The sequence below is a fragment of the Ambystoma mexicanum genome, chromosome 5q, assembly GCF_040938575.1.
Source record: "Ambystoma mexicanum isolate Mex_15411 chromosome 5q, UKY_AmexF1_1, whole genome shotgun sequence".
NCBI classification, from domain to species: domain Eukaryota; kingdom Metazoa; phylum Chordata; class Amphibia; order Caudata; family Ambystomatidae; genus Ambystoma; species Ambystoma mexicanum.
In genome coordinates this window covers 411,051,594-411,068,876 of record NC_090933.1, presented here as the reverse complement: position 1 = coordinate 411,068,876, position 17,283 = coordinate 411,051,594, and the positions used below count along the sequence as shown (strand labels likewise).

Here is a 17,283-nt window from a genome sequence, read left to right as displayed (position 1 = left end):
GTGTGGCGCCCGAGGGCGGAGTCAGGGGAGTGCATGCTCCCAGGGCCACACCCCTGCAGGCAACTAGATACAAAGGGGGAAATACTTTTTTGGGTGAAAAAGGTTTGGTTCCCATCCCTACGAGGGACACCCATGCAGTATGGAGGAAAGGGGATAGAACGTACGAGTATACTGAAGCATAAAGAAGTAGATGAGAATCATTGTTGGAATACTATTGGTCGCATCAAACAAAATATCTCTCAGTGGGAAGAACCAAGAGGAGAAACCCTTAAGGATAGAGACCATTTATCTAAAAGAAAAGAACCTGAAACAAGTTAATATATTGAAAGTTACACAAGAACTAATCCAAAGAATCTCCAGATACTGAAGATCAAGTATTGAATAAAGTTGGTGGAAAGTCAAACGTCAGGAGAAGGGAGTAATTCTCCTGTCCTTAGTTGTTATCTTAGTGGTAGGGTCAGTTGAGGTTAGATTGAACTTGTAAAGGCACCATGAAGCAAGGCACAGACAACAGACTTAAAGTTCAAACAAAGAATCCTGTTAACTTAAATATCAGGATGGTTGAAGGCCTAACTTGCCCTAGGCTAAGGTGGGATTTCCCTACCTGAACGAAACTAAGGAAAGTGAGCTAAAGAGTTCAACTTAATAGTCTGTATGTGTCCAAAACCTATTCTTGTCCTCAACTAAAACATGTAAATGTGTAGGTATGTCAAAGACAAAATAAACAGTGTTTAACTCAAAGTTCCGAGCTTCTTCCAGCTTAAAGCTTGTTCTCAGCTCCCTTTCCCCAAGCACAATAAAGTTCCATGAAAAAGAGTCTTGAGTTTTACCTTTCTCCAGTTCAAGGCAATATAGTTCAGAACCAATCCTGGGGCTCCCTTCCCCAAGTTTCCAATAACACAATCCAAACTAAAGAGGGTCCTGAGACTCCAATCCCAAGACAACAGATACATTTGCCAAGTCTCAGGGTTCCCTTCCCCAACACTTCAATGTCTCACTTAGGTTCCTTGGTACTTGCTCCTGTGCACCATGTCACCATTATTTGGTTTCCTTAATTGGCTTCTGGATTTAGGGTGTGCTCTTGGGTCCTTCTAGGTTCACCTTAGCCGCCTCTTGGCTCTGCCACCATGTGCTTTGCACCCCTTTCCACACTGTAGCCTTGTCACACTGTATTTGAGTTCATTCGTTGTGCTGCATGCACAAGGTTTACTTGCTTGCTTAAATGTTAAATTTCCTTTAAGTTCGGTATTCAATATGCAAGGGCTTTAAATTTCACTTTTAGTTCGGTATTCAGTATGCATTGGATTTCTCTCCATTCACAGTTCACACGCTGTAAGTGTTTTACTTTCAGTAATTGGTTCGAAAGGAAGGATTCATAACGTTCTGAGACTTTGGAAAACGTGCTTGTTCTTTTAACAAGGCATGCAACCACTCTGCTACATTGTACCAGTCTCATCTCGGCTCCCATTTAACAATAGCAGTTCACTTTATGTGCCTGGCGGTTACAGTAATACCGGATTTCTCTATCGGGGAAACTCACGGACTCACTTTGAAGTCCTTTTCGATATCGCGCTGGCCATACACTTGGCAGCTTCTTTCGAGGGGTTCCTTCTCCGCCCATCGGACACTCTTGCGCTCTTGCAGCACCACGGGAGAACGAGCAATCGTTTGGATGGAATGAAGCATGATCCCTCATCTGGTCTCCTTCCTTTTCCTCTGCCCCACAGAACTTTTGCTCCCACTTCACACTCACCCGTACCAACAGCAGCTTCAATCCGCTGTGTGCTTCTTCGGCTGCAGAATGGCTCACCACGGCTCCGATCAGCGTCTCGCCTCTCTCTCTTCTCCTTGCAGTTCACATCCCTTTTTATACAACTGTGCTGTGTAAAAGGGTTGCAGGTGTGAGTCCTTTCTCTTAATTGCCTGACAATAGTTAGGGCTTATTAGTGAGATATGCCTGGTATTGTCAATGGTACACCTCTGAGACCCTCTTCCACGTCTCAGTACCAAAGTGATGTAAGTGCATGTTGGTGTGCATTACTCTCAGTCATCTCTTCCTCGTCCCAGTACTGTCACATGAGGGAAAGTGAGGGGAACAGGCTTATAACAGCCCATAAAGGTTGGGGGAGGGTTAGGTTTGTCATCCATAGGAAAAGGGGGGTACCATGTCTCGGCTAAGGGTTCCCCAATCCTCAAAGACCCTCCACCCAGGTGATCCTCCCTCGCTTCTCCACCCCCAGGGTCAGGATCTAAGAGCGATGGCCTTTCCCTGGCCATCTGCACAGAGGATCCCAGGGGAGTAGGAGTGAGAATACCCTTAGGTTTCTCACAGACTGCAGATAGTTTCTGTTAAGACAACCACTGACGAGCACCTTTGCTAGTTTTGTTAAGTAGGGACACCTTATAGGATAGGGAGAGATAGGCGTTTCTTTTCCTTTGGTCAATAAATAAGAGTGAAATGTCTTATCAGAGTCCACGTCCTTCTGAACAGCCACACCACCCAGTCTCTGGTTGAACAGGGTATTGACGTACTTACACGAAAAACCCTGTAACCCCACTTTCTCCCACCAAGAAGCCAGGTAAAGAAGTCTACCATTTTATACAAGACATGAAGGAACTTAATTCTGCTGTCCTGCTAGCCTTTCCTGTGGTCCCCAATCCAGCCACCATCCGGTCTTGTAACCCAGAGTCAGCCAACTACTTTCCTGTTGTATATTTGTACTCCGCTTTTCTCTCTATCCCGATCCACCCTGCACAGGTGGAATTCAAGTCTGCACATGTCCTTACTTCTGGTGGATCGTAGGCCCCCAGAGATGCTCTGTTTCTCTGTGAGGTAGGTTGGGGACTTTAGGGTGACAGCAGCAGGATTTGAAGAGGATACAGGCTTGCAGTGAGAGCCAGTGTAGGTCAATGAGGGTCAGGGCGATGTGGTTGAATTTGTGGAGTCCTTTGATGAGTTGGGCTGCAGCATGCAGGACACATCTCAGGGGAGCCAGGGTAGTCACTGGAAGGCCTGACAAAAGAGCATTGCCACCATCCAGGTGGGAGAGGACCAAGGCTTGGACAGCAGATCTGAAGTTATTTTCTGTGATGAAGGGCTTGATTTTCCACATGAGTGAACGTTGGTACAAAGCTGTTTATGTCTTCTTTGTTATATGCTGTTTGAAGGAGAGATGTCTGTCGATGTCCAACTCAAAGGACTGGACGCCGGTGGCCAGCTGGGGTGTGAAGCCCTCGAGGTGCATAGCAGAGAGGCAGGGCTGGATGTCTGCGTATTTGTTGTTGGTCAGCAGTAGGAATTCAGTCTTGATGGGGTTGAGCTTCATGTAAGCACTGGACAGCTACGACTGGATCAATGAGAGGCAAGCCTTGATGTCTTCAATGGAGGATATCTTCAGGTAGAGCCGCATGTCATCTGCGTGTTGGTGGATGTAGTGTGGAGCAAGTAGGGTTCCAAGAGGTTCCATATAAAGATTGGAGATCACGGTGGAGAGGATAAATCCCTGTGAGACTCCACAGGTGATGGGTAGAGCTTGTGATCTAGAGGAATCCCTTTGTACAAACTAGTTGCGATTAGCAAGGTACGATTTGAACCAGGTGAGGACGATCTCGCTGATCCCCATCCAGCAATGCAGATTGCCGGTAAATGCCTGGTGGTCTACTGTGTCAAATACTGCTGAGAAGTCAAGGAGAACCAGGTGGCAAGGATGGCCATCAAGGATTTTAAGGGCATCGGCGATCATCTTGATGGCAGCTGTTTTTGTGCTGCATCTGGGTGTGAAGCTAGATTGGTAGGACTGGAGGAGGTTGTAGGCTTCGATGTGTTGGAAGAGTTGCATGGCTACTGCTTTCTCATGGATCTTAGCCAGGAATGGAAGATGGGTGATGGGGTGACAGTATGTACTGGACTCCCAATGTGTACATGGCAATCTTCACTACCAGTTCCAGGCTGCAACACGATTTATCTTTCTTTCTCACAGGTTCAATTAACACTGTTGTTTACTTGGGAACCTTCACTCAAGCGTTCCAAGATGCAATTATGGCCGAAGGAAGTGTGAACTCACCTGAAGGCTGGGAAACCCGACGTCCGGTGGCGGAAAGTAAGCCAACCGAGCGGCCCAGGCAAGACCCGACGTGCAGGGAGAAACCAGCGTGGTGGAGCCGCTGAGAGGAGACCGCCAGAGGCAAGGAAAGCCAGAGAAGCTTGCCGGTGTTGCCGAGGACTGGCACCCTCATGGAAGGTATGCAGAGGGGGACCTAGTTGGCCCTGGGAACCCCTAGAGGCTGTAGTTCAGAGGAAGTGAGGAACCATCTTCCTCATCCCAGTGGTACTGAGCAGAGAAATGAAACGGACACACTGGGTGACAGAGCACCCCAACGAGAACCGAAGAGAGAGGAGGGTCTGGGACCGTGTACTGAGAGAATTGATGAATTGTACCTGCAAGAGAATGCCTGGCAGGCCTGATTAAGACAGTATAAACCCGAGAAGACGGTCTGGGACCCGTATTATGATAAGAGAAGACCATGGTAAGAGAGAAATATCCTTTGGCAAAAGTCAAGAGAAGACCAGGAGGGGAGAGAAATCTCCTCTGGTAAAAATCAAGATCTCATTGAAACTATTGGAGGAGAGCCTAAGAAGGACTAGGGAAGGGGGGAATTCACCCAACTTTCTTGTACTGTAAGAACCAGCCTAGAGAAGGCCTGGGGAAGGGAGACATTCCCCCAACATTTTTGCATTGTGAAAGCCGGCCTAGAGAAGGCCAGGGAAAGGAAGATATTCCCCCATCATTGATGAACTATCTATTCTTCTGGAAACAGTGTATCACCTATTCTATAGTTTTCGTTGGAGTGTAAAGGGTGGAAATAGGTTTGGGACACAGGACAGTTTTTCTAATTTGATTTTGACTGACATTCTGACATCATCCTTAGTTACATTTGTGGCAGGGAAACCCCTCTTAGTTATAGGGACAGATAGGGGTCTTTCTTATTTTTTCTGTTAAATAAAGGTTTATGCCAACAAGCATGCCACCTTTGTGTCCCGTTTCTACTTCTGCACCCTTACACGGCACAGTCGGGCTTTCCACAAGGCCCACATTTGCGAATCTCCCTCTGGTCTCCCAGGGTGCACTCGGCCCCTCAGTGCTTTCCTTTCGCTCCTATAGAATTCCCAGTCTCTGGTCTTCCGGCTGATTTTTTCATGCCCGTGGAGTCACTGGTCCACTTGCCTGATCATGAACATTAAGGATAGGTTACATTAGGTTTTGTTTACCCTGCTGCAACTGGGATACTTCACTACAGTGTTTAAAGAAAGTTCATGTAATGAGCAAAAATATTATGCATCTTTAAGAATCATCAAAATGTTTCCAAAATATGTTATAGTTGTCCTTTTTATGAAAAACATGATCATTAAGATGTGATAATGTTACCTGTCATCACTCTGAACATAGGGTTCCACAAATGCTCTCTGTTTTGTTTTATCTCTCTTGTCTTCCTGTTCTGCAAATAAAAACACACAATGAGAAATATTGAACTGCTTAAAAGGTTTCATTATTCCCATACAAATACCAAAATGCATAAATTAGTTAACTGTGATGAATCCAGGGAATTCTTCCCTTCTCCCCAAGGGGGAGCCACACCCTTTGGGACAATGGAGGTGAGCATGCTACGCAATACCCTCCCTAGCGAACAGGGCAAGTGGGATCCCAAAGTGACCCTCCTATGGGGACAAGGAATGCCCAAGTAAGGATTCCATTCCACCTCCCTTCACTTAAAAGTTCCCAATGGTTGTTGGTCATATAGGAATTGAACAGGGCAATCACGCACAGGGCCCCTTTTAAGTAGATGGCTTGGTTTCTGAGCTGTATGTGTTGCCGCCTTCAGGATCAATGTAATCATACATTCCAGGGAAGAACCAAAATGCAGTTGGACACCAATAGAGGAGGAGAGATTGAAGAGCGAGAAACACTGGCTTGTGCAGAAGCACGGATGAGGGACTCTCTCCCTCAAAGGAAGAGCTGAGAGCCACACAGTCGGTGTGATGGGTGGAGACCCAAGTTAGCCCACAGAACATTGCCGCTTGGATGAAGGCAGAGACTCCGACGAGCCTGGGGCAGCTGAGGAAGGCGATAAAACCAAAGTAAATGAGATGTATAAGCGTCCTTATCTTGCCTAGGCCGAAGCCCCCAGAAGAAAGAAGCAATGTGAACAGCTGACCGTGCAGACCAGGGCCAAGTCGAGGGCGCAGATTTGCATGTGCCAGAGACCCCCTCCACTTGCGAGCAGCGCCGCAGGAAAGAAGGTATGCAACAGCATACAAGGAGGGGCTGGAGGATGGTGAGGCCACAACTGAGCCCACGCTGGGCTGAGAATATGAATACCCCGGGGTGGGAGTGTGAGAGACACAACAGACAAAGATGGGATAAACTATCCCAAAGCCCCTGCAGGGCTGAGAGGACAAAAGCCCTGCGAGGGGGTGGCGGAAGTGGCAACCAAAACTGGGCAGAGCAGACCCTGATCTTGCACGTGCTAATGATCCAAATACCCTATGAAGGGGTGAGAGAAGCAACAGAAGAAGCAGGGCTGAGCAGGCCCGTAGCCCACCGGGGGCTGAGAAACCAGCTACCGAACGAGGGGGTGAGAAAAGGTACAAACAGCAAACAGGGCTGAACAGGCCTAGAGCCTACACAGGGCTAACTTTATATTTGTTGTGAATACCGACCTATCCAGTTGAGAAGGACAAATCTCAGAAGAAGGGATAAATTAGAAACTGTTCGGAATTCCTGACAAGGACATTATCTTTACCAAAAAGAGGACAGCTGATTAACATTTTATTTTGTTGGAAGCACTCTGCAAAACTAACAACTGGAAAAGACTGCAAAAAGTCTTTGGGGTGAGGTTCACAACAACCAGACACCACTAAATTCCTAAAGGGAACAAGTCTTTGTTCTCTGAACCTAAAATGGATGAAACAGCGTGCAACCTTCTAAAACAAGACAAACAGGTGCCAACAGTCAGTAAATAACTCCCCTCCCCCATTCGGCCTGCATCTTAGAACTCCTTCCCTTGTCCTAATCCTGGGTCAAAGCTGCCCCCTCGGCAGGAAACAGTCATTCACAGTCCTCAGGATGTATAGCGACTTACCTTTCTTTCTGTTGGGTTTCCCCAACGACTCGGGATGGGAGATTATGCTGCAACTTGGACTCCAGGAAGTTACCCCCTACTTTCCTGAGGTTGGTCTAAGCATTTGCCGTTCCCATCTGAACTTGACTAGGTTTGAGTTTTGCCTCTTTCACCAGCCTAATATCCTTTTAACTACACTGGGGCGTTTGGGTTGCTCGCTGGCTATTCCTCCTTTCTCTAGTTCAACCTTCTCCTCCTCTTCCATCTTTTGACCTTTGTTTCCTTTCCTACCCCTTGTTTTCGCTCCTTTCCCCAGTTCAACCTTCTCCTCTTCTTCCATCTTGTCCTTTTGTTTTCTCTCCTTCCCCTTGTTTTCCCTCTCTGCTCTCTTCCTCCACCTCCTCTTCGCTCTATCTCCTCATCTCTGCTCTCCCTCAATTCAAGTTCAATTGAAGTCAGTGGTTGTTAGTCAAGATTGTTAAAACTATGTTCAGACCCAACACTAGATGGTAATGATGCATTAGCCCCTCAAAATTTCTTTCCACAATGGGATTTGAGTGAAACACTACTAGATTGTCTTTTTAGATAGGCTCATATTGCATGTATAGCAAGAACCAGGGTAAATGGTGAAACAAACAACTTATAATCAACCTTACATCGTAGTGGATTCTCCAGAGTCCAATGGCAGAATCAGGTACACTTACTACTTTATTGTGACTGATTGGAAATATTTCTTGATGCCCGAGATTATCATTTGATAAGCGATGACCGTTAACTAAATCCTCAGTAGTCATGTGACTAAGGATATCGACTGAGGCATGGGTGTAGAACTAGGGGTTATCAAGAAATTCGGTATGGAGGAACTACCCATCCCATAGGACGGGGTCCGCAACCTTCAGCTCTGGAGACGTTTTGGACTACAACTCCTAAGATCCCTCAACATTGAGTGTGCTGGTGAGTGGTAATGGGAGGTGCAGTCCAAAAGCTCCTGCAAGCCAAAAGTTGCAGACCCCTGCGTAGGAGGAGGAGAGTATTTCCCATTGAATTGAACCCTTACCCATGGTATGTATAAAGTGCCAATTTCTTCTTCTGTTGAAATGCAAAAAGGTCCTCTAGCAAGGACCCCAAACCTTCAACAGTTGATTCTGGACATCTGAGCATAAATCCTGTGATGTTTGAAGTCCTAAACTGTGACTCGGGCAAGATGCCCTTGGGATGTATAGATATTCTCCCTGGCCGGTTACTGACTTTGTCAGGAACCCAACTGTGATTGAGATGTACCAGGTACACCAAGTAGGCCATCTTCAATTGCCCTACTGGTTGGTGGCAGAGCACTGCATAGTCAGGGGAATATGTGGTGCAAAAGGATGACTATACAGAGCATCCTATTCAAATAAAGTACAGTGTACTACAGTGAGACCTTGTTTGCCTATGTGTGAGAGAATGTGAAACACACAACATTTGGGGGGTTTCCTCAACTGATCAGATTGTCATCATGTCGTCATGTAGGCATGAAAAACAGCTGAGCATGGACGAAATCGTTAAAACGGGTGTAGGCGTATATCGGTTTTTCCTTACAGCACCCAGTTGCTGGGTTAGCTCAGGATCTGGCCAAATATGAAAAGGTTTCAGGGGCTTCTATTGGGAATATGAACAAGGTCTGTTTGGTTACAGCCTGACCCAGCCTATTACCAGTGTATCCTATAAATAGTTGGCCATCCAGACGAAACTTCATCCTTGAAATGTAGAAACTTGGAGCCCTCCGTTGGTCAAGTCTGTGTAGTCTCTCCTCTTCCTTGCCAGGGTGAGGTGGAGGGTAAAAAGTAGGGAATACTATCTTTTGTCCCAAATGAAAATCATCTGTTATGACCTAAGGTAGGAAGGAAGGATTGACCCTAAGGACGACCTTGTCCTTATAAAATACCGTAAAAGGTAGTTTAGAAGACAGTGCCTACAACTCACTCACCCTACCGGCAGATGTAAGCACTACTAACAAGAAGGTTTTGAATGTTAGTAGTTTTAAGGGACATGAATGGAGCAGTCCAAATGGTGCACGCATGAGAAACTTCAAAACAAGATTAAGGACCCAAACCAGAACCTGAAAAGGAGATGAAGGGAACACATTAATGAGTCCCTTTAGACATGGTATCACCAAAGGCATCTTAAAATATGACGTTTCCTCAGACGAGGGCTTGAAGATGGAAAGCGCTACCAAATAACCTTTAATGGTCCCAACCTGGAGCTCCAGATTGGCCAAATGAAGCAGAAAAGATAACACCTCTGGTGTTTTGCAGAGAAAAGGATCCACATTCTTATCCCTGCACCAACGGCAGCGGTACAAAGACTTTGTTGCTGGCCTTCTGGCCGAAAGCAAAATCTCCATTACGTCATCTGGGAGGTCCGAATACTTGTACCTCAGCCTCTCAGAAACCATGCGTGAAGGCTGAGTTTCTTGACCTCTGGATGGAGAACCCAGCACTCCTCTCGCGAGAGAAGGTCCTCTCTTAGTGGAAGTCGTATTGGAGGGCAGATGGACATGTCCAGAAGGTCTGGGTACCACGTCCTCAGCATGGTCTCAGCATCTGAAAGAATGGCAGGGTATTACTTCAGATGCTTGGGCACTAGAAACCACAGCCCAAGGTTACTGCCTCCCCTTCATTTAAAGACCTCAGAATCATCCACCGGGTAGCCATTCGTTAAAAGGTTCCAGATCCGTTCCTTGTGCAGGAAAGGTTGACCCTGCTAGACAAAGGTGCTATAGAACTAGTACCTGTAACGGAGAAGAACAAAGGATGGTATTCTCCATATTTCCTTGGGGTCTTGCGAGTCAAGACCTCCAAGAGGTTTTGAGGCGGCTGAAGCAGTAGCGGATGATAAAGATGCTGCTGCTTGGGCAGGGTTTGCACTTCTCACTCGTCCACCACGAGGGAATCTTCTTTGGCCTCTTTGACCAGCCATTCCTCTCGCTCTTCCAACTGAGGAATAGTAGCGAAAGGATCTACCCCTCCAATACGGTCCACTGGGGAGAAAGGGCTGAGGCTGCCTAATAGCGGCACCTAGAGACTTGGCTGCCACCTTCGAGGTCTGCAGCTTCTCAAGGATTTGGTCAGCCTTGCTGCCAAAAAGATGAGACCCGTCAAAAGGTATATTGAGGAGTCTAGACTGCACGCCCGGTGCAAATCCAGAGTTCTTCAACCACGCAAACCTGCGTATCACGGTGCTTGCCACAATGGCTGTGCTGATACTGTCAGCAGAATCCAAACCTGACAGACTCACACATGGCCTGCTTGCCATATTTACAATGGCCAAGAAGCTGTCTCTTTCTTCCCGTTTGGGAATATGTTCAGCCGCCATGGATACACAGTCCCGTAGGGTGTAGGTGAATTTCGCAAGGGAACATGTAGAGTTGGCAGATTTGAGAGCCATGCTCCTGACACAAAATACTTTCCTTGACAGGCATCTATACGCTTATCATCCCGATCCGGTGGGATGGTCGGATAGGCAGCCTGCTTGGAGGGAGCTGTTGCTGCTTGCACCACCAGGTTTTCTGGGGTAGGATGTTTTCGACAAGTAGCTGGGGTCACTACTTGACAGCCTATATTTATTGGTCACATTTTTATTTACTGCCTGACTTGATTCTGGTGCTTCCCAATTAGAACTTACTCTCTTTTGTACAGCAACATGAAAAGGTAGGATTGCATCCCTTTGAGGACCTTTGTCCAGGATATCCGTGAGGTCATCCTCTTTGAATGGGAGGGCAAGCCTGCTCCATCCCAGATAATCAGTGACCTTGGTCATTAAAGGAGCATATGTGTGTTCATCTGGTTCTGGTTTACCAAAATCCAACTCTGGTGAAGTGTCTACTCCACTGGCAGTCTGTATATTTCCACGCAGGTCCTGCAACCTAGATTCTTCTGATGTAAAGCTATCAGGGACATTATGAGTGCCATATTGCAATCCAAAAGGTGAATCATTGTCATCAGAATGTTCATTGTCCTCATAAATGGATGTGAGTGACTTCAAGAAATACTTCCTAGACAAAGGAGTGAAAGTTTTCTGAATTACTGGCAAAGGCGTTGATGGCTTTGAGACAGAGGTTGATGGAGTTGTCAATGAAGATGCCTTGGGTGTCAATGGCGTCAACAGCGCTGCTGGTGTCGATGACTAGGATTTTTCGTGTTGAGGCCTCGATGGCTCTCGATGAGAAAACGGCCTTCACCCTGGGCGCGCAGGATTTGGCTCAAGCCCTTTCCTTACCGGCTTCAGAAGGGCGGTAGGAGCATGGCCTACTTACTTTGAGGGTTTCTGGCTCTCAAATATCTTTAGCATTCCCTGCCTGAATGATTCTTCAGCCGGAGTAGAGGCCTTAGAGGGCAAGATATACTCCTCTAAGGAGAAGAGTTGGACGAGAAAGACGAAGTAGGCGATTTACGATGCCTTTTCTTTGACTTTCTCGATGACGAGGAGTGGTGAGAGCCACTTCGTGACCTGGACCTTTTAGAAGTCTTCCGTCGAGGAGAGTCGTCACTCAATTCGTCGGAAGAATGTTTGTTCAACGGGGTAGTCGAAGGGGATTTTTTGGGAAGTCTACCTACCGCCAATTTCCATTTACGCTCCGTCAGAGCTTTTCCGGTCATTGACTGACATTTCTGACAGGCCGAGGTCTTGTGCTCCAAACCGAGACACCACAAGCAGACTCGATGTGGGTCCGTCAGCGACATCTTGGCATCGCAGTCTTGGCATTTTTTAAACCCGGTCTTTGGGGTTGCCGAAGACGGAGACATTAAAGACAATTTTCAAAGAAAATTATGACGCGCCGTAGTTCACATAGCAAAAGCTTACTCAAAAAAACAGAACTGAAGCCAACGGGCGCTGCGTGTGCTATATATACCTTCAATGACATCATCCTAGAGACAGAGGCCCTCGAGTCGACCGCATTGACGCACAGCGCCCTCTGCCGAAAATATTTGCGAATCAGCTGAAGCTGGATATTGGATATATCAAAGATGAAGAATACGTGGGAAGACACAATACATACAAAAGGGTGGTTTGAACAAGGAGTGCCATGCAGCAATGGGAGTCACTCCTAGTGAGGTCCCACTTGCCCAGACCACTAGGGAGGGTCTTGCGCAGCAGGCTCAACTCCACAGATTCAAAGGGAGTGGCTCCCATCTAGAAAGAAGGGACGAATTGCCCAGATTCATCACAGTGCGCATGTTTGGGTGAATAACAGAGAGGGAAGTGAGAAGCAGCAGGGTAAGAAAAATACAGGCAGGTGTAATGGAGGGAGTGAAGAGTGTTGGGAGAGAGGGGAAACCAGGATGGAGTTGGAGGGAGGGAGAGAGCCAGAGGTAAGAGCAGGGGAAGTAGTGTGGAGCAGGAGAGAGGTAAGACTAGGAAGCAAAGTATAAAGAGCGGGGGATACCAGTTGGAGGGTAGAGATAGGCCAAGTGGGAGAGAGCAGTAAAATCAGAAGGAGTGTAAGGAAAGAGACAGAGGGGCAAGCAGAAGGGATGTGAGAGAAGTGAGGAGAACCTGTGGAGACAGCCGTTAAAAGGAAAAAGACAGAACCATGAGGCAAAACCCATCAGGTCCCTCACAAAAACTTGTGGGGGAGAGAGTTAGAGAAGGCCATGACCTTTAGCGCCCCCCCCCCCAGTTCCCCGGCTTAGGGTAAGGGATACACACAGATCATAGGGGCTCTCAGACTGCATTATACAGAGAATGAAGAAGCATTGGGGGTGGAATAGGGATACCCGAGCTAGGGAGGTGGGGGCACATTTGGAGGTTAAAGTAAGCGGCCGGGACCACCCCTAGACTGAGGACCACAAATGATTTCAAACTGAAAAAATAAATAAACCTGAAAATTAGTGCTTGTTGTGCGGTTTTTGTAGCAAAGTGTCATACAAGTCAAATAAGCAAGGGAACCACACACCTAACAAAGCAAGTAAAATCCCCTAGGTCCTGCACACCCAAGAACAGTGTCCCAAAGACACAACCCACCCTTGCTATATATGGTAGGTTCTAGACATAGTGGTGATCACCGAACACATATAGAGCAAGGGATAGGAAGAAAAGGGAACCAGAAATGTAAAACCAAAATAGCCTTAAAGGGCGGCAAGGCCAACAACAATAATCAACATTCATTCTGGCTCTCCAGGGCATAGTATTTAAATAATTAAAATGACCGTATGTTAATTAATAACAGTTCCAGAGGGTGGAAAACAATTTTACACACAGCACATTGGTTGCATTGTAGCAAACATTCATTCTACAGGAGAGAAGATTACAACTATAAAAGTTTAGTAAAAATTGATGATAATTACTAAAAATCCTACTTCTTGGCCTAGTGCTCAACTCTAGTGAACCCCTTGTGGGCACAGAAAAAATGTCCCAGGGCAAGTAAGACCCCACAAAGTCACTTTCGTAGAGTTCCAAGACAAGTAAAAAAAAAAATCCATAGAATTCAAAGGGACAAAGTCAGTACACTTAAAGAGGGAAAATGGAGGCAAGTCTGTTTTACTACACGTGTGCAGGTTGCATGGTTATCAATCCCCGGGGGGAACCAGAGGAGAGCCCAATGTAGAGATTCAGAGATCGGTCAAAGTGCCAAAGCTATGGGAGAAGTTGCAGCAAAGCAGGAGGCCCTACAATGTAAGTTAATGGAAAAAGAGTTTGAGACTTGCCTGCAAAGAATTTTCACCCCGGACCAGAGGGACCAATGAGGGTGAGTTTCTTAAATAATCGTCCACTCCAGGACACAGAGGTAAGTATTTATAGTAGCAGCTTCAACTAAACCGGCTCCAGCATGAAGCAACTAGGGCAGGTACAGGCTTCTTTCTTAAGTGCGGTTTATAGTATCAGGGGCCTAAGGTTTGTTATGTTATTTTATGTTGCTGTCATTTGTAACGCGCACGTTCACCCAAAGGGTATCTTGGCGTGAGGATTACCAGATCACAGCCAGCATCAGTGACTAAAACAGAAGAGTTTTCAGGGCCCGCCAGAAGAGAAGATGATTTTCCATCCCTCTCAAGACCGCAGGCAGTTCATTCCACAATTTGGCGGCCGCAAAAGAAAAGGCTCGGCCTTCCACTCGGGACAGTCAAATTTTAGGGATGACCAGCAGATTAGCCTCACTAGAGCGAAGCAATCTAACCAGGATGTAACGATGGAATTTTTCCCTAAGGTATTCAAAGTGACTTTAAGTTAATTCTCTGAGCTATCGGGAGCCAATGCAAAGCCCGTAGCACAGGGCTTATATGGGCTCCATACAGAGAATTAGTGGCCACTCATGCTGCCAAATTTTACAGTAATTGTAACCGATGAATGGAACCCAAAGGTTGAGTTAGGTACAACGCAATACAATAGTCTATACGACTAGTGATCAATGAGGCCACTATCAGCGGCAGCAGGTGAGGAAGGGGGGCAAGGGGAGCGCCTTCTGAAGAACTCTCAGCAGAAAGTGCCCCGTCTTACATACTGAACTCACCTGCGGAGACATAGAAAGTGAAGATGAAAGCAGCACCCCCAGATTTCTGACAACCGTCACAGGGACAGGAAGACCCCCCTGAGCATGGAAGGCCAAAGTGAAGGAGTCCAAAGAATAGATCCAGAAGAGAACCCACACCAGGACTTCCGTCTTGTCCCTGTTCAGTTTGAGCCAGTTCGCATTCAACCACTCTCTGACGGTTCCATGTAATAATGTCCCCACAAAAATATCACCATGCAAAAATATCGCTGAAAAATGGCCGTTTTTTGTGGGGACATTATTGCATGGAACATGCGGGGGACACCCCTGCAACCCCAAAACCCTTTTTTTTTCTTTTTTGGCTGCCCCTACCACCCATGTAATATCGCCACAACCTTTTCCCAGCGATATTATGTACGGCGACCATATATATGGGGATAATATTACCTGATACCTCTCTGACTCCAGAAAGACATTCGCACAGCCCTGACGACCATCCAGCCTGGTCCAAACAGACGTGAACCTGGGTGTCGTCGGCATAAGAGTTCCAACGAAACCTGTGGGAGCGGATGAGGAGAACTAGCGTCTGAACATATATATTAAAAGCATGGGGGACAAGCCAGAGCCTTGAGCAATACCACAGGTGAGGGCGCGTACTTTAGATAAAAAGGGTGAAAGTAACAGTGACTGCCTCCTCTCAGACAGAAAAGAGGTGAACCATGCCAGGACGGACACAAAGTGGCCTGCCCTTGCTAGCCGCGAGATCAGGATGGAGTAGTCAACAGTGTTGAAGGCCGCTGACAGATCTAACAAAATCAGGGCGCCCACTCCACAATGATCCACAAGCATGGTCAGATCGTCAACCACGGATACCAGGACACTCTCTGTGCCCCGCCCCGGGCGATATCCAGACTGAAAGGAGTCAAAGAATAGAGATGTTTCCAGAAAAGAGGAGAGAAGAGGTGAAACCAGTGATTCAAGTAATTTCATAGAAAATGGGAGAAGGGAAATAGGGTGAAAATTAGCTAACACTGATTTATCCAGGGACGGTTTCTTCAATAAGGGGATGACTGTTGCTTGCTTCAGTTCAGCTGGAATTGAGCCTGACTGACAAGCATGGTCCATAGCATCAGTGACAAAAGGCAGCATGCCTGGTATGATTGCTTTAAGCATAACCAACAGAATCGGGTCAGAGGGGGCAGCTGATTTAAGCGACAGCCTGTGCAACCACATCTGCTAAGATAGGGAAATCTGCCCACACCTGTGTGATATTCTCAGTGGGCGTCAGAGAGAGGGAGGTCGCTTTACATGGCATCCTCATAGAGATAGTTTCCTGAATATTTTCTACTTTACAGACAAAGAAATCAGAAAAGAAATCACATAGTGCCTGTGAGGGCCGGACCCCTGTAGAAAAATGGGAAGTGAACGAGAATGATTTCACCACCAATAAAAGTTCCTTGGACTGATTCAATACACTTCCTGGGTAAAAAATGCTTGTTGGCAGACAGAATGTCTTGATGGTAGCTTTTGACAATAGACCGCAGTATAGCTTTCTCGGCCAAGCAATAGGAGCCTCGCCACTTACGCTCAGCTCAGCTTATCTCACAAGCAAATGAGAGGCTTTCAATTGATCAGTAAACCATGGCTCCGGCGGAGCCCTCTGTGCCTGTACCAGTTTCAGAGGGGCTACCTGATCAGCTACCTCTTTAAAAATAAGCGAGAGGGAGGACAGATTAATACTAATGGAGCGCTTACATTTAACCAAGATCAGAGACAGTAAGCCTCGAGGGTCTAGTGAGCACCAATAACGTCTCGGAGACAGCGCCGGGGATGCTTTGGTAGGTACTGCCAACCTGCTTACCTTAAAGGCAATCAGGCTATGGTCAGACCAAAACACTTGCTTAACTGAGATAACCGCAATACTGTCTACCACCGGAAAAACAAGTCCAGTATCCCACCCCGAACGTGAGTAGGCTCGGCTATATATTGATAGAGGTCCATATCCAACAGCGCCTCGCAAAACTGAGCTAACGTGGGTAGAAGAGGGCGGTTAAATCGCATATTAAAATCTCCCAGCACCACCAGGTGCAACCCTGAACCAACAAAGACCCCACAGCAGAAAATAAGTACAAATGGCCTAACAATAATGACCAAGACAGGAGTGAAAAATCATACAAGGTAGACTCAGGAAAGACGAGAGAACCTCAGAAGAAGTACCCTGGCAGCTCAGTGGACAAGAAAGGGCGGAAAATTGGCCCAGCACAACAATAACAAATGGGGACCACTCTAGTACATAGCAAGGAGCAAATAGGGTGTGATTTTATTGTCCCAACACCTTTACAGGCGGCAGCAGCTTCAAGTACAAAGGAGGGAATCCCTGGCAGTGAAGGGCGGGAAGAGGCGGTCGATGGTCCAAACAACACATCCGGCATGGACGACTCAACCCAGCTCATGATGGGAGGCAGCAGGAGAATGCAGGCTGTCCTGACTGGACTCCCAGGAGCTTAAACCCCAAATAAGGACATGCCCAAACTACTGCGCCGAGCCGCTAGGGCCAAGTGAGAGTTTAAAAATGGAAAATACTGAAGTCCACCAGGCGGTGGGCGGCTGGCGGTAGCCTAAAAGCGCTGCTCTGTCACCCAGGCTGTTTGAAGGGACTCTGCCCCCTCTTTAAGCCCCCCAGGTGGTGTGTAGCC

The 17,283-nt window shown here is 47.1% G+C and overlaps 1 protein-coding gene across 3 annotated transcripts in view; it reads right to left on the bottom strand.

Annotated features, from left to right (window-relative positions):
• Window positions 1-17,283, bottom strand: part of RBBP8 (RB binding protein 8, endonuclease) — a 2,310,314-nt gene that overhangs the window by 394,200 nt on the left and 1,898,831 nt on the right. For all 3 annotated transcript variants that reach the window (XM_069620894.1, XM_069620893.1, XM_069620895.1), the window contains exon 16: window positions 5,427-5,496. In XM_069620894.1, the coding sequence (XP_069476995.1) occupies window positions 5,427-5,496 (70 nt within the window). The remainder of the gene's footprint in view (window positions 1-5,426; window positions 5,497-17,283) is intronic.